Source organism: Candoia aspera, chromosome 4 (genome assembly GCF_035149785.1).
Source record: "Candoia aspera isolate rCanAsp1 chromosome 4, rCanAsp1.hap2, whole genome shotgun sequence".
In the NCBI taxonomy this organism is placed as follows: Eukaryota; Metazoa; Chordata; class Lepidosauria; order Squamata; family Boidae; genus Candoia; species Candoia aspera.
The window spans coordinates 85,717,494-85,737,555 of NC_086156.1; the positions used below are offsets into that span (position 1 = coordinate 85,717,494).

General features: G+C 40.6%; 1 protein-coding gene across 1 annotated transcript in view; it reads left to right on the forward strand.

Annotated features, from left to right (window-relative positions):
- Window positions 1–19,811, forward strand: part of PLXDC1 (plexin domain containing 1) — a 64,804-nt gene extending 44,993 nt beyond the window's left edge. The window contains exons 8-14 of the mRNA XM_063300878.1: window positions 683–778; window positions 3,975–4,056; window positions 7,626–7,686; window positions 9,904–10,042; window positions 13,191–13,223; window positions 15,232–15,392; window positions 16,517–19,811. Coding sequence (XP_063156948.1) covers window positions 683–778; window positions 3,975–4,056; window positions 7,626–7,686; window positions 9,904–10,042; window positions 13,191–13,223; window positions 15,232–15,392; window positions 16,517–16,627 — 683 coding nt within the window. The 3' untranslated portion in view covers window positions 16,628–19,811. The remainder of the gene's footprint in view (window positions 1–682; window positions 779–3,974; window positions 4,057–7,625; window positions 7,687–9,903; window positions 10,043–13,190; window positions 13,224–15,231; window positions 15,393–16,516) is intronic.
- Window positions 19,812–20,062: the final 251 nt, after the last annotated feature.

A 20,062-nucleotide genomic window follows, 5' to 3' on the forward strand; every position in this document is an offset into this window, starting at 1 on the left:
CTTAGGCAACCAGACCTAAGAATAAACCAGAATTGCTGAGAATTCTAGCTTATTGTTCATAAGCAGACATTGTCTTTCTGTTCCTAATTTGTTAAGACATTGACATGCTAAATTCTAGGGATGGATAATGGGGAAAGTTACTTGCTTCCTTGTTGGTTTCTAGTTGGTTTAGCTGCCTCAATTGGCAGGGACAATTGGGCGGCACACAATGGACAATGACCACAGTTCTGAGCAATTCTTGCTTATAATTATATCTGAATACTGAGCCACAGAGAGAGCCAGATGCACTTTCCAAACGAGAGAATTCCACAGTGATACAGTTCTGCTGCTATTGTTACCATTACTGACCAACAAATATTTGGTCTGACTTCACAAGCAATCTCTGAGGCAGGTCAGGCTTTAGGAAGTCTAAAGCTCTCCAGATATTTTTGACTTCCACCAAACCCTGGGATTATAGGAACTGCAGTCTAAAACATCTGGAGGGTACCAAAATTCCTGTCCTTTATCTGGGTGTTGCCTATTATGTGAATTTGGCTCCTTTTAGTCCTTAGAACCAGCTGGTAGCTAATTACACCTTAATATTTAATGTGCAAAGGTTGATGGAGATATGTGATACGGCCACATCCCATAAGGGACAGTATGGAATCCTGATCTAATTTAATATCCCCCCTAACTATTTTAGACACTCACCATCGGACCATATATGAATACCATCGAGTGGAATTGGACATCAGCAAGATCACTAGTGCATCAGCTGTGGAATTTTTGCCTCTACCCAGTAAGTTGCCACCCCAAATTTGCATTACGTTGCATTCTCCAGGCATTATTCTTGCAAAAGCAGAAAGTAATCAGTCATGCAAATAAGGAATAGATCTACAAGCTTGGGATCTGCTGAAGAAGGCAGGAAGGCAGGCAGGCAGGCAGGCAGGAAGGAAGGAAGGAAGGAAGGAAGGAAGGAAGAATTAAAACAGAAGAGGAACATTGTGGAGAAGATCTTGCAAAGTTTCCCTATACTTATTGGCACATTAGGTGAAATAACAAACAGATTAAGCAATTTTTTACAAGAACAAAATATTTTGGGTATAACAACTCTGGATTCACAAAAAAGCATCCTGCTGGACACATGTTGTATCTTACAATGTTACTTGGACATTTCCTCGTTTCCTGGCTAGATCTCAAATTTCCCCCAAACACTAGTCTAATACGTGCTTATTTTTGGTTTTTTGTACTCCTTGAGGAATATAAACATAATGATGCTATTTTCATGGAAGCTGAGCCCTAATTTTACAGAAGCCTATGGAATGCTCATGTAAATAAAGTCTTGCAGTAGCCCCACCTCTGCTCAGCTGCTGATAGCATCATTGAATGACCTGCTATCTGAAAAGATGCTGCATGTCAGCCCTCAGCAAGATTCAAAGAGAAAAAGTTTCAAAACTGGAATGCAGACTGAAGAGTTTAACTGATATCTTTTTGCCTCTGGTTGAAAAAAGCTTCTGCCCTCCCTTTCTTTTGCTGAAACACCTTTGATAGGTGGAGTTTAAACAAAAAGCTGTAGAGAAAGGTAATTTTAGGCTCTGGATCAAACGAAAGGTTCTTTAGCTAGTAATATGTGCATTATTTTCCTTGCTTTTCAATGTTGCAAGCCAGCTCCCCTATGCTTGCCCCCACCCGCCCACCCCTGCTTTTTTGATTGGGTGCTGGCCTGGGCACTTGTCTCAGGGCCTGACCTGGAGCACTCTGAGATGAGAGAAAGGCTCTTCACTCATGTCATACATGTTTGCTTTGTTGACAAAAGAGGTGCAAGAGATTGGCAGACATTTTACTAGACTAAAATAAAATCCAGGATCTAAGCGTAAGTGAAAAGAGATGGATGGTCAACAGACAGTATGAAATCACCATTAAAGTATTTGCTGCACGATGATAATAAATGCTTTCCATTAAAAAAAAAAAGGCTTGTTAAAATTGTTGCCAAATACCGTGGAAGGCTCTTGGCTGCAATTTTCTTTTAATATTATTGTTATAAACTAAAGAAGTAGCAGTCCTGGAGTCCCCCATTGGGGGAGATGGGCGGTGATATAAATTTAATAAATAATAATAATAATAATTCTGAATCCTAAACAGATAACATCAAGTGTTTTTTTCCTGTACCAGTTCAGTACAAATTTAGGGTTCAGTACAAATATAGAATCAGGTTAAGTTTCAGTCATCTGCTGAACATTAGGCTTCTTCCACAACACTGCTAGCTTCACTCCCCAGCCATAACTATTGTTTTTGCAAGCCTGTTCAGGGTCGAGTCCAGCGACTATTCCGAGCCACCCCTTCTTGCATTGGGGAGCTCCCCCATGTCAGCCAGTGGAGGGTACCCAAAGCTAGAAGCAACTGGCACTCTATCTCCATCTTTGCTTTTAGCTTCCCCATATTCACTTTTTTGCAGGAAGGGGAGACAATTTTTAGAAGGCAAACCATTGTCAGAGGAATGGCAACACTTTTCCATCAGGGCAAGGTAGGAGAAGGGAGAGGGAAAGAACAAAAATAAAAGGTGGGATGAGGTGAGAGTTTATTTATTTTTATTTATTATTTATTAAACAAATTTATATGGCAGCCCAACTGATACACGGTGACTCCGGGCGGCTTACAAAATTAAAATCTGTAAAACAAAATACTCCCCAAGGCAACAGTAGACATACTCAGATTAACCACTTGATTGGCTCCGTAGCAACCTGGGGTACCCAGGCCCGCTGACAAAACCACGTCTTTGGGGCCTTCTGGAAAAGGAGCAAGGAGGGGGCCACTCTTATCTCTGGGGGAAATGATGTTCCATAGGAGCTACCACAGAGAAGGCCCTTTTTCTCGGTCCCACTAGATGAGCTTCCCTAACTGAAGAGACCCGCAACATACGCTGCCTCCTCGCTCTGGTGGGCTGGGTAGATGTAACTGGAGTAAGGCGATCCTTAAATAACCTGTTCTCACAATGTGCAGTTGTCCTGCCCTTCCAAAGGAAGCATTTATTTATTTATTTATTTATTTATTAACTTGAATTCATATAAACCCATTTTTGGCAACTTTAAGATGTGTAGACTTCAACTCCCAGAATTCCCCAGCCAGCATAGTGGCTTAGATCTCAGACTGCAGCATTCCTTGTATGTAGAAGATGCCTATATCAAGATATTCTGGATCTGAAATCAGTTAGTGGCTATCAAGTCTTCACTGGAGAGTTATCCTGACTGCTAATGGTACAATGATTCCTTCATCAGTATTAAGAGAAGCAGTTGCACTCTGTAAAGGATTGTTTACCCTACTCAAGTTTTCACACATCTAGTAATGAAAACCACATTGCCGCAAAGACTTCAGGTAACTGACTGTTGTGAGAGAGACAAGGACAGAAAAAAAATGTATTTATTATGAAGTCAACTGCAAGCAATTCCAAGTTCTTGCAACTTCTTTTATACTGTGTCAAGAGTATAAAAATGTGGGGCTTAATTAAAAAAAAAGATTTACTTTTAAGATAGGAAACAACGCAGCCTTCCCAATTTCTCTGGAATTCTGTGGTTCGTCCCGGGACAAGCACTAGCAGGGGGTGGGCCATTTTTAGAGAAAAAAATATTACAGAATAACTTGTACGTTTCCAAACTCCTCACAGCTCCTGGGGAGTTTTCAACAACAGCATATTATAGACTGACAGTCGGGTTCAGAATACAGTCCAGTCTGATTTTATGTTCCAAAAGCAACTGATGCAAAAAAAGAAAAACAACCTGATGTCTTATTATAAATGAATATTATGGTGATGAGAGCATACTTGGGTGGAATATGATCGAACTAGTTTGATCCTGAGGACATGAAGTAACAGAGTTCTTTAGTCTCAGTCTGCCTTCCTTAAGATGTGGGGGAACAAGAACAGAAAGAACACCTTCCAAGCCAGCTTTAGAAAGTAAGGACTGGAACCTTCTTTATTCATTACATCTTTCCACTTGTAGCTTGTCTCCAACTTCACAACTGTGAGGTCTGTATGACATCTGGCCTAAACTTCAATTGCAGCTGGTGCCATGTTCTGCAGAGGTAAGTCTTCTAAACCCAAGCAGGAATCTACATTCACTTCTCAAAGGAATTAAGGTATCTTAATATTGTCTGGCTGTTGTCCTGAAACGTTCACCTAACTCAACCTGTAGAATTTCTGTAGTCTACAATAGTCACATGCAGTCTGGGAATTTTAAAATCTAGACTTAATAGTCTGAGTGTCCACATCCCATGCAACTTTTTTGATTGTATGGGTCCTCTTCCTCCAAAATATGACAAACTGGTCTGCTACATGTAGGGGGCTATGCTGATACTTCACCAAAAAAGAGGACTAAAGAAGATAGAGGATGTCATAACATTTATTTGTGCTGATTTATAACTGTTAAATGCAAATTTAATAAAAAGCTGAAATTTAGCTCAAGGGTGGAACACCTCCATTGGTGAGCCACACATGGCCCCAACTGCCTTTTTTTGTTAGCCTCTCAGAATGTGTTCCAATTGCATTGCAGAATTTGTTCTTCCAACCTTTTAAGGGAGGAAAAATACTTGTAAAATACTGTAGGGTTAACATACTTCAAAAAAGAATATCTTCCCCAAAGTCTCATGTGTTGACATGGCTCTATCTATTTTGCATCATCACCCCATTCTCTGTGGCCCTTGCTCCCCCCACCAGGAATTATTAAGCACTGTCCTCAGTTACCTGAAATTGTCCCTTTTTATTGAACTAGAAGTACAAGACAAGTGGAAAATAAATTGCCTTTGTTTTTCACTCAGTCTGCTATCCAGCCAGGATCTACCCCGGAGCCTCTTTCATGTGTGAGGCACTGTGGTGATGCTATTTTTCTGAAACTCAATTGCTGTTCCGTGGGCACCTGCAGCAATAAAAAATGAACTCCTGTATTTGCTGTGTCTAAAATGTGCACAATGCCCACAACAAAGTCTTGCAACTATGATGGAAGGAGGAAATGTTGCAAGGAACAAACTGCAAGTTTGTGTTGCTCAAAATGTAATTGTGGGCTTGGGGGCTGTGAATATCAGGTCCTTCGTTCCTTCACATTTGAGATACTTTTTAAAATATTATAATCATTTCTTGTCCAGGAATCCCTTTTCCACTGAAAAGCTAAGCAATTAAATCTTTGCTGCCCCTGCCTTTATGTATGATTTGCTTTCTTCGGTCCCTTTCATTAGCAGTCTCCTTAGCATCAGAAGACATGCTGCTTTTCCAGCTCCAATCACGCACAGACATGACTTATTCTCTCATCCATCCATGGAGGAAACCGTTCATATCTGGAAGTTAAAATATCTTTGAAATACATTTTGCTTGGCAGAATGCTAGACCCATGATTTTCCCAAGGAACTCTAGAGCAGCAGGCAAAGCAAGGGGGTGGGGGTGGGAAGGCCTATGGGACATTGAGGGGAACATAACACCAGAATTACAGGGTGGAGAATGTGTCATGTGAATCAATAGTGACATAGATGTCACAAAATACTTTTGTGACATAGATATCACAAAATACTTGTACAGCTAACTGAGCATTTTCAAGGCTCCTATTCTCCCTTTTATGGTCCATAAAGCAGAATTGTACTAGATAGTCTTTAGAAGAATTTTCTTTCTAACATAGGCTTTGAAGCCTCCTGAGCTGTGTTTTGGGAGCCTTTTGCTTTCTGTGCAGTGAGGCCCTCAACATCTGTCCTACAGTCCTGTATTAAAAGCACTAATGCATCAAATCAAAGATGCAGTCAGTTTTTTCTGGTGGTAAATGCAGTATCTTTCTAAGATAGCTTTAGGATTGCAGGCAAACACAGTATCTTCCAGCAGCTTTTTAGCTAGCATAGTAAGGTGTCCGGCTCATATGCTCCCAAGTAATATACCTGATAAAGTAGATATACCTTTGGAATGCACTCGAGAAATGAGGAATTGATCTGCTCTACAACTGGCTAAAACAGGAGATCCATACATTTGATTTATGTCTATATGATATGTGTCCATTGTTAATTTTAACTTGCATTCTAAGTTTAGTTTATCCAAAATGCCTAGATAGAGTCAATTTTAAGAATCCTAAAGTGGTTAATATTTCCCCATCGCTGATTTAGATCGTTTTAATTGGTAGATGTTTCTAAGCAAAATAGAAATAATAACAATAAGAGTAAGTTAGAAAATTTGTGCACTTTCTTTGATGCATTCAGAAATGAAGATGGAAATGCTGAATCCTACCAAATGCAGAGCACTCCCCACATCTGCAACAGGACACTCCCCAGCATGCTTAAAGGGCTGCCTAAAATTGTGGGGCTGCAAGGCAAACAGCCCAAACCTCAATTGCTCTGCAAGCATCAGAAATGAGGTTCTTTTCTTCCTGGACACCTTTGTGTCAGGAATAATCCACATGTGAACATGAGGCTCCAGCCTTTTGGGTGGGTTGGGAGAGACTGATTTCCTGCCCCATCTACTGCCTCCCAGCAAGCACCTCAAAGTGGTAGCAAATCACAGTTGGTGCAATGAACATGCAGGAGGAATAGGCTACGTTTAGGCTCCATGGGGAATTGTTTGCAAACCCAGTCAGTTGTGGTCGGGCAGGGCTCTTCAGGGAGATCAGGATGTGCTCTTCCAATACAGACACAGAGTCCAAAGTAGCTAAGGGAACATTTATATGCTTCCAACCCAGCTGTGCTGGAATGGAATCCCCAGTTCCTCAGAGCAAGCCTTTTTGGCTGTTTGTTATATTTCTTTGGTGTCTGTGTGTCTGGTGCGCTAAACCCAGCTGGGATTTCTGATGATACAACCATACTTTAGAAAATCACTTGGCCCTCCCACATAGATTGGACCAGATGGTCCTAGGGCTTTCCTTTGCTAGCACAGTATGCAAGCTGTCTGAGGAGGAGGGAGGCTCTAAATTGCTTTTTTACTCCGATGGCAGCGTTTGTACTAAGGAGGCCTGGCAACTATCGCCTGGTACAGGCATGCCAGCAGGCCTTTTTAGCAAAACGTTTTCAGCATCTAAAGGAAGCTATAATTTTAGGGGTGTATGGGAGAAAAAAAGCCTCAAGAATTTGCCCAGAGAGAAAGAGAGAACAGTTTTGATAAAGTGGCTACAGTTTTCCATAAAAGAACTTCATAAAGACCTTGATTCTGGCACTTTGATGTAGATTTCTTCAAGTTCAGCCCCTCCTATCTGGATCTGTCAAAAGTCTCCTCCTTACCTAACTGACAAATATTAGGAATCCTAGTCTATGCATTGGTGGTGCAGTTCCTCATGAGAAATAGAGTGCTCTTCTGTGTTTTCCTCCTGCATTACCTGCAGTTCTTTCCCATTTACTGCCCATATGCCAGAAAATGTTACCCAGAGGTTTGGTACACATAGCATGCTAAACCGTGATTAACAAAACACAGTTGTTCTCTTCATATAATATATTGCATTCTCACAATACGCTGAACTGCAAACAGCTCCACTCTAGCTTAGTGTGGTGTGTTGCATGAACTCAGCCACTGAAGGGGAGAAAGAATAAGTTATTTCCTAGGTTTCTTAGGGAAAACATTCACAGTAAAAGCATCATCTAACAAACATCTCCATTTATTGTTTTAATATCAGGTGTTATGCTTTCTTTTTCCACAGGTGCTCCAGTGGGTTTGATCGATACCGTGAAGAGTGGCTGGAATACGGCTGTGGCCGAGAGGTAATGGTTATCGTTGAAGAAGACATAAAAGATAAAATATTCAGTTCTGGCTGAATGCCCACCAATGAGCACTTCTACACTGCCACTGTTTCCTCTCCCCAGGCTCAAAAGCAAATTGAAAATGATCCACAGTCATCTTTATTTCTACCAAACCAGAAATGTTGAGAACAAGTACCAAAAATCATTCTCTTCACCCTCACTCCACACAAAGGGAAAGAAAAGGAATTGAAAAAATGGGTCCTTTGCATGGAATTTGTACCTCATCAAGAGAAGAGAGAAATTTGTCAATTTCATGTTGGATTACTTAGCTTCCTTACTTGATGGGGTGGGGCAAAACTGCCAAATCAGCATTCCCCTTATAGGACCTAAAGGATATTGAAGTTCAGAAGCTGAAGAAGAGATGAAGCAAGAATTCCCTTCAGTGGAAAAATAACCCACCCCCAAATAGCAGAGCTCCACCATTCCCAGCTGAAAACCAGATTCAGAGAAGTTCCCGTTGAACTGTAACTGAACCAGGAGTAAACTGGCTCCGTTGCTAAAGACAGATGATGGCATGGAATCACATGAGGGCAGAGATTCAGTGAGAGCAATGCAAATACCTAGACATGTAGTAGCTAAGGGGTTAGATGAGGATAGGTCCACTCTCAGCTATGGAAGCTCTTTGGGCCAGTTGCTATCTTTCAGCCCAACCTCTTTACGAGTGGCTGTGGGGAAAACCTGGAGGAGGGAATGCTACATATGGCACCTTGAGGCCCTAGAGAGAAGGTGAGATGTCAGCCTAACACAGATATATATATGCTGGACTCATGAAGATTGGAAGATGGAGTTTCTGCTGACTGGCAAAATCTTGGAGATATGCAGGAAAATTGTGGGGAGATGTTGGGGGCAATTCCCATGATATTTAAACTGGGGGGAAAAAAGGAGAAAAACTGTTGGGCTACACAAGTCCAATGGAAGTTGGAAGCAATCATGAAGAATGTATAGAAGTGCCAGAAGAGAATATGGAACTTTTGAAGTAATAGTATAATATACAGGGTGTACCAAAAATCAGGCCCATAGACAATTATATAAATTACATTAAATATTTAAATTAGTTGCTATTTTCTTCTAAATACCTATTTACTCGTTTGACGCATGACCTTTGAATATTCCTAAGTATACTAACATTTTCTCTGGAAAAAAAATTAATAAAGCATATTGAGATTGGCCTATGGGGTCTGACTTTTGGCACAGCCTGTATATTCCACTCAGCTAAAAAAATCTAGTTGGGGGAATGAAGTGAAAGGCTATTTGTTCTGCATGCATTCTGCTTAATCAGCCCCAGGACGTTCAGTGCATTTGATCATCTAAAGAGTTTAAGAAAGCGGTATCAAAAAAGGCGGTGTGCACATATCTGCATTATATTTCTGGACAAAGATGAAGGCACAAAAGACAGCACTAGGAAAGTGAGAGTCAGTTGACAAATTGCCACCAATCATTTCTAGTTACTGAAGACCATGTGGAAGAATCGATTGAACAGAGATACAATGCTGGGACTATGGAGAAGATAACATTGACATTACACAACTAGCAACAGATCAAAGGAGGGGGGATGAATGATGTGCTCAGAGTAAGACAAATGGTGGAAAATATTTTATAGCGGGAGTGAGGTAGAGAGGAAGACTAAGCTTTTACAATTAGATTGCAAAGACTCCATATCTGTGTGTTTCCAGAATATTATAGATACACATAAACGTATAACATCAGGAGAGGTACTATTTACTGGTTTAAAGTTGGTATTTAAAACATATTTTATCTTGCCCTTTAGCAAAGGAAAAAATTGGGGTGCCAGTTTCTGAAGATTGATAGTATTAGAGTCCTTCTCCTCAGATTTATAATTTAAAAGATATGACCCAACAAGAAAAACGGTATTAGGAAGAGGAGGAGAAGCTGTTGTGGTCCTTAAGCTAATGAGCTGAGAGTGATTGCTGTTAGTTGGAGGAATGGCTTCGGGTGAAACCAGAGAACAGCCCCGCTTCCTTTCTCTTCTGTTGTACAACTTACTTGAGTTGCTTCTGTTAAAGGATCCTTGAAAAGAACAAGGCAATGGAGACCCAACAGGGATGGATGGGGCAAGAATCAGGTACTTGGTAGACTTGGCCTAGCTCTGAATTGACCCTGAGGCCTCTCTCTTCGAAGCCAGGGCCTGAGTGACTCTATTTTGCATCGTCCTTTCAGTCAGAAGAGAAGACTTGTGCAGACTTTGAAGGGGATGACCACTACATGTCCTCAACTCCCAACCATGGCCCCTTCACGCCACTTCCAGAAGACACATTCACAACATCCTCCCACTTTGTAGACAGCTTAACCACAGAAGGTAGGTACCATCTTGGGTCAAAAGCTGAGATGCCATGAGATTCTTGTGCATTGAGGCCATCGGAGACTAATGTAATTAGAAATGATACAGTCAGCTCTCTTAATTTTTTTACAGACTGTTCAGCACCATTCCACCCCATTAAAGAAACTGCAGTTCATACATTAACCACTCTGAAACTGACTTAGGGTTTACTTGGTTTTTTTCTCACATAGCTACAAATTCTCACCTTCCAAAAATGCATTTGTTGCACCATACTGCAGACACAGTTCCTTCTGTTTGGAAAACCCCATTACCTAGGATATGTGAATTTGGAGGAATTATAAAGCAAAGCTTTCTGTGCAAGATTGTGGGGTGAGGGTTTTTGTTTTTTGTTTTGGTTACAAGGAGATAACCACCCTCAGTCCTCAAATATATGTCAATTGAGTGCCTTGCTTCAAAACAAGGGCCTTTCCCCACAGTTGCTGAAGTGCTATCGACCCATCTTTGAATCAGCAGAAAAATATGTCCAAGTGAAATTGGTTGTCCCCGCTGCTGATTGCTATCTGCCTCTGTGCTTCTGCTTCAAGTGTACTCATCTGACTTCTCTCCAAGGCAGGTGGCAAAGCATGATAAGTTTTATATACAGTAGCTTGAGGCTGCCCTTAGACGGTATTGGAATAAGGAGGAATGCTGTGCACGCCTTAAGCCTGTCTCACTCCTGGGCTGGGGACAAAATTAAGGCAACTTCATGGGAACACAGCAGAAAAAAGATGTTGCTTGGTCATACGTGTATCTGGTTAGGTACAAGGGGGAAAGGCCCAGATACATTTTTCCAGTCGGTTTTTAAATTAACATATACTACTTTTTCCATTATGCAGGGCATTATTATTTCCCAGCTTCAGCTCTGAGCGATGATTTTTATGTGGCCACCTGCATACCTACCTGTGCAGAAGTGGGAGGTATCAGCTGATGCCAAAAACAGCCCAATGAGGACAGTGTATGCTCACTGGTCATAGGATCTGAGGGGTGGTGGCTGACAGAGAACCTGATGGGGATAGGACTGCAAAAATCTGAATGACCACTAGGTGGCCGCACAAAGATATAAAAGAGATTTATTCATTCTTTTCCACCACCTAACGGTGAGTTGGATTTAGGAGAAAGAATGGAATAGATCAGTGTTTCTCGACCTTGACAACTTTAAACATGCTGGCTGGGGAATTCTGGGAGTTGAAGTCCACACATCTTAAAGTTGCCAAGGTTGAGAAACATTGGAAAAAGGAATGTGATGGAAGGTAGGGGTGTGATTATTGAGTAAGGGCACTGTAAAAATAAAGTCCCTTTTGAGTTTTCAAAGCAACAGTATAGACATGGTTTGTCATTGCCTTCTTCCAGAATACTTCTCCTAAACTTCCCAGACCAAGAATTTCCTGGAGGCTTCCCTTCTAAGTACTAACCAAATCTGATTCTAATTAGCTTTCTGAGATCAGCCAAGACTACATGAGTGTCCACAGGGAATGGGTAAAACAAAAAAAAAGTCAAGATGGCAGTCACAACCATGTGATCTAATCTCCACCCCTTTTTAACATGCATTGATTCACATAAAAAGGAGGCGGGTTAGACTGTATGGCTGTGGCCATCATCTTGACTTTTTTTTTTTTTTACACACCCCTGCAAGGTCAGTTAGGGCACTTGACTGTGCAGTATTTTGCCACAGATCCCAACTGCACTTTTGAAACTAGCTTAGTTTCCCCCATTTTTCAAAAGTGCTGTCCTATTCCTCAGGATTATGTGTGCAGTGTACCTAAATTAGCACCAAACTGTGTTCTCCTCTGAGATTAGTGGCAGGTACTGATTTAATTTTGCTGCTTAATAGTGCCTACCTCATTTGCTAATTAAAATAAACTGAAAAGAACATTAGTACTTGCCCTTCAGCAGTGAAGGAAAGAGGATGAATCCTTTTGAGATAGAATTGACTTTGAAAAAAATGATGAGGAAAAACTATCGTTTTCTCATTTCATTTTTTAACCTTGGCAGGGAAGAAAAAGTGTTTAATGTATGTGTCCAGACACACTTTTTATGCATAGCACATATCCATACACACATACATACACAAAGCTTATTATCTATTTTATCACAACACAGGCTGATATATGCGTATGTCTGTGTGTACATGCCCATGTGTACAAACATGTTCAGAAAGCTGTGCCAAGACTTTATTTGTAGAAGAAACAAAATGTGGAATTGGAAAGACCTCAGGGATTCATCTGAAGCCAGAGACCATGCTGGGTAGATATTATGAGAGCTGCAGTCCAATATATTATTGATTATACTGGCTGGGCATGATGGGAACCGCAGTTCAATAGGTTGAAAAGAGTGTTCTGGGGGAAAGCTTTGCACATGCTCAGTGGTACATCTCCTTTTATTATTATTCCACAAATCTTGAATAAGTACTCAAACTAGGTTCACCACCAAAGCCACACTAAGCTTGGTTCAGTTCAGTTCCATTCTGGTTCAGCCATTATGGGCAACTCCTTCTGCATTTTATTTATTCTACTAAAAAAATACTTAGCTGGCTATTTAAGAGTAAGCATTATGGAAAAAGAAACAAATCCATGCTTTTGTTTCCTTTCCAAAACAAATGCACAACTGGGAAATGTCACAGAACACAGCAGGGGTAACTGCAACCCATATGGGTCCCTTGATTGCAAAAGAGTGTTCTGTGGAGCAACAGATAATCCCAGCTGCTTTTCCATCTTATTTTGTTTTGTGGGGAGAAGATAACTGAGAGGAAGAAGGGAAGAAGCTTCCCGCTCCTTCCAGTAGCCCTGCTCAGAATCTCTAATATCCTACAACAGGCTATCACCAATGGCCTCGCTATTCTACCTGAAAATTTGGGGCTTGAGCCACAACAGGGCGCTCCTGTTGTATCTTCCCGTGTGCGGTATTTAGAGCATTGACTAATTCAGTAGCAATTCAGTGACTTAGCTGCATCATCTTAAAAGGAACACAAGTCTCTACTAATTAAGTAGACACTTAATTTAATCCATAACACTTCTGGATTTTCTTCTGGAAGGATTATTAGCAGACAGCATAGAGGGATCTAAACTCTCAAGAAGAGTTTGCTATGTTAGTTCATTTCCACTTTTTTGCTTTTGTTTCATTCTTACAGATGACACAAAATTGAACCAGAACCCAGGAGAAGGTAAGTGTCTTTTTATGGCCAAGGTTTGTGAAAATATACCTGTTCTGGGACAGATTTGTTGAATCTGGTGCTCTCCAGACAGATTGTTTAGAGCTCCCATGATCCCCAGCCAGCATGGACATTGGAGACATAGTCCTACAGATCTGAAGATTACCTGGTTGGAGAAAAATGTCTTGGGAGTTTGACATAACACACACTGCTCTCAAGTTACTCCTTAGCTGGTGCTGGGGAACAGTTAATAAAAGAGATGTCCTCTGTGATGCTATTATGAAGGAGGGAAGTAACATCCAGACATTTTGTTAATCTGTGGCAGGAGTAGCTCATGCCCCCTTTTCCCTGCTCAATTGAAAGTACATTGTATGCAAAGCTAATTAAATTGCTTCCTGTCTATTGGAGTTTTTAAAAAGTCAAGCAATCATAAATTGTATAAGTGATATTTTGCTGTTCTTTTATGACATCAAAATCACCTGACAAGAAACAGTCATCTCACCCTACCCAATATAGACCCTTTCCCTGGTTGATGCATGTTTGTTTAGTTGATGCCTTTGCTTTATCTGATGACCTTCAGTGACCAAATGGTGGCAGTAGCTAGGAGCAGTTGACAGATGACAGAGGCTTTCTTCTAGAAAGGATTTGGCAGCTGTCCTTCAGGCCCTCCTCTTCAGATTATTACAATATAGTGTTAACCCTTCCAAACACTCTGAAAGTTGCACTTCGTCCTTTTTATTTCACTGGTTGTTAATGCTGCAAATAGCCCCATAGGGTCCACTCTTTTGTTGTGGTTTTGGCTTCTACTACTTCATCCCTATAGTTTTATCGCCACCATTTCTGTTGCCTTGCTGCAGCTTATACTATGTCATTTGTCCTGTTAGCTTGCTGGGTTTTAGTGCTATTGTTTTAAGGGGTGGGAAGGAATAACATATTATTTTGGTAGTAGGTTTTGATCTTTTTCTCACTTACCTATTGCCTCCTTTTCTTTCTTTCTCTTCTGTTCTATTTCTGTCTTTACTCCATGAAACATGGGTGTATACCCCTTATATTTAAAAACAGGGTTTGCAAACTTCCTGCAGTCAGAAAATATTTCCCATAGCAATTTCTTTGTCATGTGCCCCTGCATGCTGCAAAGGCAATTTTCTGGGTGCACAGCTTATGCAGAGCAATAATTACATCCCTCAAATTTCATTGTTGCATTGCATTAGCTGAATGTATGCAAAACCTCTATTAATATACACTACTGGAATGTCTGTGTTTGATTGTTTATTAGATTCATATCCCACCTTTCCTCCAGGAACTTAAGCTCAATTTTTTCCCACAACAATAAGCTTGCAAGATTCATTGGGCTAAGAGATAGTGATGCCCCAAAGTCAGCCAACGAGCTTGCATTTCTAAGGACGTACTTAAATTGGGTCTCCTCGATTCTAGACCGACACCTTAATGGTAGCATGACTAAGACAGCGACTCTCACTTCGGCTCACTACACAAGATCAGGAGTTCAGTTCCACATACTATCCCAATCACACCACTTTCAGTCCCTGGCATCACCTCCAGGTAGTAGTGGAACATTTTGCCTAAAACCCTGGGGAGCTAGTGACAATCAGTGGTTGGGCTGGCTCACATATCATGCCAACCATAATGTGTTTTCTTAGTCTTCACTTTGCACAATGTAGAAACTCCACCAACTGTATATTGATTTGTTGGTTTCCAGTATTTATATCCTGTGCCAGTCCTAACAGACTCTAGGCAAGTAACAATAAGATAAAATGTAAATACACAAAAAGAGAACATAAATCAGAGTTCATAAAGAAAGTGCCCATGAACAATATCAGGCCAAAAGCTCATTCAAACAGAACAGCTTTAACGCATTTGTGAAAAGCCCTCTGTACCTCGTGGAAGGGGAGAGGAGAAGATATTCCAAAGAGTTGGGGCCACCACTGAGAAGTGAATTATGAAGTGAATTATGCTTCACAATTGTCTCTTTTCCCATCCCTTATGATAATCTTCCCGAAAGGTTTGAGAGATGGCCTCCCTACAAAAAAGGGGGGATCCCAAATCCATACAGGAACAATTGTTGGAATCCTCCTGGCAGTTCTTCTGATTGCAGCTCTTATTCTCGCTGGCATCTACATCACCAGTAATCCTACTTCCAGTGCTGCTTTGTTCTTCATTGAGGTGAGCTTAAGAGAAGTCCCTTGTTTATAGTTTGTCTTTTTAAAAAGCTGGATTTGTTAAAACTAAGAAAAAGTTTAGAGCAGGAATAAAGAAATGCATCCCACAGGATATCTGCAATCTATCAGCACCCCTTTTGTGGTTCCCAGAATCCCTCCAGAGTGGACAGAATAAAACAAACAAGCCTACCTCTTTTTTAAAAAACAATTTGCAGGGTTGGGGAATTTTAAGGGCAAAATGAGTGCCAGGGATTGCAAAGGCCTTATCATTTAAATTGGCCCCCAAGAAGCTCTACTTTGTATCCTGGTCCCATCCTTAAATTTGCTGCACAAAGCCCGCTATGGCTTCAGGCCAATAACAGTTTTGTATTGTGGATCATTGGGTGCAGGAATATGGTGGCCAAATTTGACATCACACAGTTGTTTGAAATTAAAACAGGACCTGTTTTTGCCCTTTCTTCTCCCTCCCTCAGAGGTTTGTGGAGAAGTGATAAAGGAGGGAAAAGCAACAGCACTTTGAGATTCTTTCAAAAATTAAAGAAAAGGAGGAAAAAAGAATCTGGAAAAAAGAAGGGATTGGAAGGAAGCAAAACTAGAGAATAAAATGGTTGGGAGTATGTCAGTAACTGCAGAAAGCATCTTGTCCAAGCTCTCCTCAAACCTGACAGCACCACTGATTTAGTTAAGATCTAGTGTTGTACAATGGCTAGAACTGTGTTTCTCAACCTTGGCAACTTTAAGATGTGTGGACTTCAACTCCCAGAATTGGCCAGAAAGTTGCCAGCTTGAGAAACACTGGGCTAGAGTATTTAGTGAGGATCAGGAAAGGTACGGGTTCAGATGAAGTTTTCTCGGGGACTTTATGCTAGTCTTAGCCTGATCTCCCACACAGAGTTGTGATAAAGATAACATTGGAGAAGGAATAGTTCCTAACATGTTTTTAGAAGAGTAGTACAGTATTTAACATTTGGAGGGTGAGAATTGCAATTAGGAAGCCATGATGAAAAGCAGGTAGGGCTATACTGTCTTCCTGGATTTGGGGGAGAGGTTGGGGGAGGGGGTTCTTTAAAAAAAAAAGACCTTCCCTTTTCTCAAGCTGAAACTTCTCTCTCTCTTTTTGCACCACAGCGAAGACCACATCAGTGGCCTACCATGAAGTTCAGAAACCGTTCAACTTACACTGAAGTAGAACCATCTGGCCAGGAAAAGGACAGTTTTGTTGAAGCAGATCAGTGCTAAAGAGTATACCTCCTTTATTGCTCCTATATCTTTAAAACATCAAGTGTCTCCCATCTACTGTTTTATTTTGTGATGGACACAGTTGAATGGGGAAGGGAGAAAACAAGCAAAATTAAAAAGAAGCCCCAAGGGAGGATTGGAATGGATAAATTAGGGCCTGAAAGGATGGAAAAGGCAGGCAGATTTGGCATAGGCCGCTGGGTGGATCATCAAGAAAAGTTATGACTTTACTGCAGAAGTGATAGTACCTAACTATCTTGCATAAGTATTATCAGGTGTAGCCATCCATAGATGTTATGGACTATAGGAAACATTCTCTGCCCAACCCACTTTTTCTAGGCACTCTAACCATAAATTTAAAGTGCCAAAATAATATGTGAAACCGTTTTCCTCCTCCTTCAAATACAAGGTTAGGAAAGAGGAAAATATAGCCTTCTAGCTAAGATGGAAGTTTTCCTGCTAAACTTTCCTTGAAAGATATGAAAGTTTTTTGATTAGAGAATCATGGAAGAGCTGGTCTGACTTGAACTCTTCAAACACCTCAGCCTTGTCATACTTATTGAATGAAGCACCTAAGTTTGGGCTGGGCCTGAAATGCAGCCTTCTTATTTATATGGAATGGTAGCATACGTTCAAGCCAAAAACGGGGAAAAAATAATTAGAGGTGTTGCCATTGCCAGTGATCTCCTCTACTTGACACTGAACCAGTCAGAAGATAAAATATGTATCAACTCTGCACCAAGCAGACTCATGATTTCTGCTATGAATTGTTCAACCCACCTCACAACTGGTTCTGTGATTTAGTTCTCTTTTGTGTTCTTTCTAAAGGCTTTAAAACCCAAATCCGGTCACTGATTTCTATAGCAGAACAAAGTGGGGGAATTTTCTCAACAGGAAGCAGACATGTTTATATTCATGAAGGGTATATTACTTTCTGTTCATAAATTTGCAAAATTTATGACTAGAAATTTGTTATTGTATGTCCTCATTTTATATTCATTTCTCTCCTACTTGAATTTCTAGTCCAATTAACAATGATACTGAAGGTAGGAATCAGGACTGGAAGTATGATAATTTCCAGGCTCATTTTAAGTCATGGATATTTAATTTTTTAAAAAAGTTTTGGAAATGATGTGATTCTCTAAATCAATGTTTCTCAACCTTGGCAACTTTAAGATGTATGGACTTCAACTCCCAGAAATCCCCAGCCAGCCATGCTGAGTTTTCATTAGTTTCAGAATTCCATGGGGATTGCCAAGGTTGAGAAACACTGCTCTAGATTTTGCTCTTTCTCAATTTCCCTATCTTCCCTTATATAAGTCAGTAGCTGTATCTCTAAAAGGATAGAATGGATCTTTGGAATGCTGCAAACTATTTCTCACTTGAATGATTTGCTGTTCCATGAGCAATCTTATGCAACTCAGAACATGGATCAGATTGACTCTGCCTGCAAATTAAGATGCTAGTGCTGGTGGTTTATTGTTGGACGAAGTCCTGGGTTCTTCCTGTTACAGTCCCAAGATTTTTGCCAAGGAGGGAACTCCCATTTGCAAGTAGTGAATGTTACTGCACAAACAGCACTATTTTGTCTTGGACTGGCATTGTATACAGCCATTGGCAGGGATCCTGCTCTGTCCCATCTCCCACCCAATAAGATGCCTGAATGTCAGGATTGGGGAAAGAAGACCACCACAATATAGCAGAATAAGCAGCCCAGTGGCTTGTCAATGCCATAAACACGTGACATTCCTATATTGCATTCTTTTTGTACAGATGCAAAAGGTCTTGGTTTGTTTTTGATGCAAAACCAAGCAGGTCGGCAGAGACATCCCTTGCTGGCTGGCAGAAGAGCCCTGATTGGTGGAGACGGTTTAACATCTATTGGCCTAGAAAGGATTCTGATTTTTCTCCCCACTACAGCAGCAGATTTGCAAACAAGTATTCTGTACTATTTTGGTATCTTTCAATAGTCACATCAGTCCTACCAAATCCTGCTTTGTTTTAATTCTAAAATAAGTTTTAGGAGATAGAACATAGCTTTGGTTACCAATCCTAGACTTTTCTCCCCCCACCCCACCCCATGTCAGCTTCTACCACTCCCACCAACATATTAATGCAGATTGCAACCAAAGTTATGGAGCATAGCTTCCTGGAGCAACAACATGAAACATTGTCTATTTACATTACTGTAATACAAGCTAGCAGACAACAACCCACATCTCCTCCCTTTATTCCAGTTAATATTTCATGGGGATGTGACCTTCACATTTTGAATTTCCCATTTATGTTTTGTGTATTGGCTGCTGTGTGCAGGGGAAAGAGAAAAGGCAGGGACAGCATGTTGCTGATCCATTATATGTTTGATTTAATTAAAGACTACCAGAAACTCAGCCAGAATTATTTGTCAGTGAGTGCCATATATTAAAGATAATGTACTTCAGCCCAGAGATATTAAATACTTTACACTATCCCAAGTTGCATGTAGAGATTGCACATCTTGAAAACAAATGTGTACAACAGTCTATGCTTCCTTAGTTGAAGGTGGGTCGAGAAAGGAAATTATCTCTAATTTTATTAATGGGGATGCATCCTACATTTCAGCCCCTCTGCATACTGCATCCTGACTCTGAGGTTACACAGAGGTTACACTGAGCTTGTCTGTCCAAGGGGTTTCCTCAAGAGCAAACTTTCTAATTGTAAATGAATGCACAGCCATGCAAAGTTGCACAAAGGGCTACAATGGAATTGGAGCTATTACCAGGATTTTATCTATCTTTGCTGAACATTTTTTAAAAAGAAAAGGTCAAAGAAAAGCAACAACAACAACAACAAAACAAGTATGATTTAACATATCCCAACTTCCCATCCTGGTACATTTTTATAAAGAGTTTATATGTTGTTATTTAATCACAACTGTTACGGCACTGTTGTGAAGAAGAGATCCATTAGGAAGAGAGAACACAGGCCTAAATAATTGCACCCCAACCATTTCTGGAAAAATGTCTCACAATCAAAAGAACACGATTAACGACAAAAAGAACTGAAAGCACCGTTCTTTAACCCCACTACATACTGGTTTACATGGAAATTTTATAAACCTATTTGGAGGGCAACTTTTGTTACTAAGTTCAAAATGTAAAATCAAGTACTGTGTGTCCTTTGCTAAACCATCATGCTGATCCATAGTTTGACCATGATTCATTAAATAAATCACAAAACCGCCCAGAGTCCCTCCAGTGGGAGGAGATGGGCGGTGACAGTTTGATAGATAAATAAAAAAAATGTTAAGCCATAAACCATGATTTACAAATTACAGAATGTCTGGATTCAGTGTGCTAAGCCACAAATAACATATTTTGGTTTAGTACAACAAGTGAATGTATCTTCTTCTTCCTAGCATTTTCCCACTATCACGGGGACTGCTTTTCAGATCCT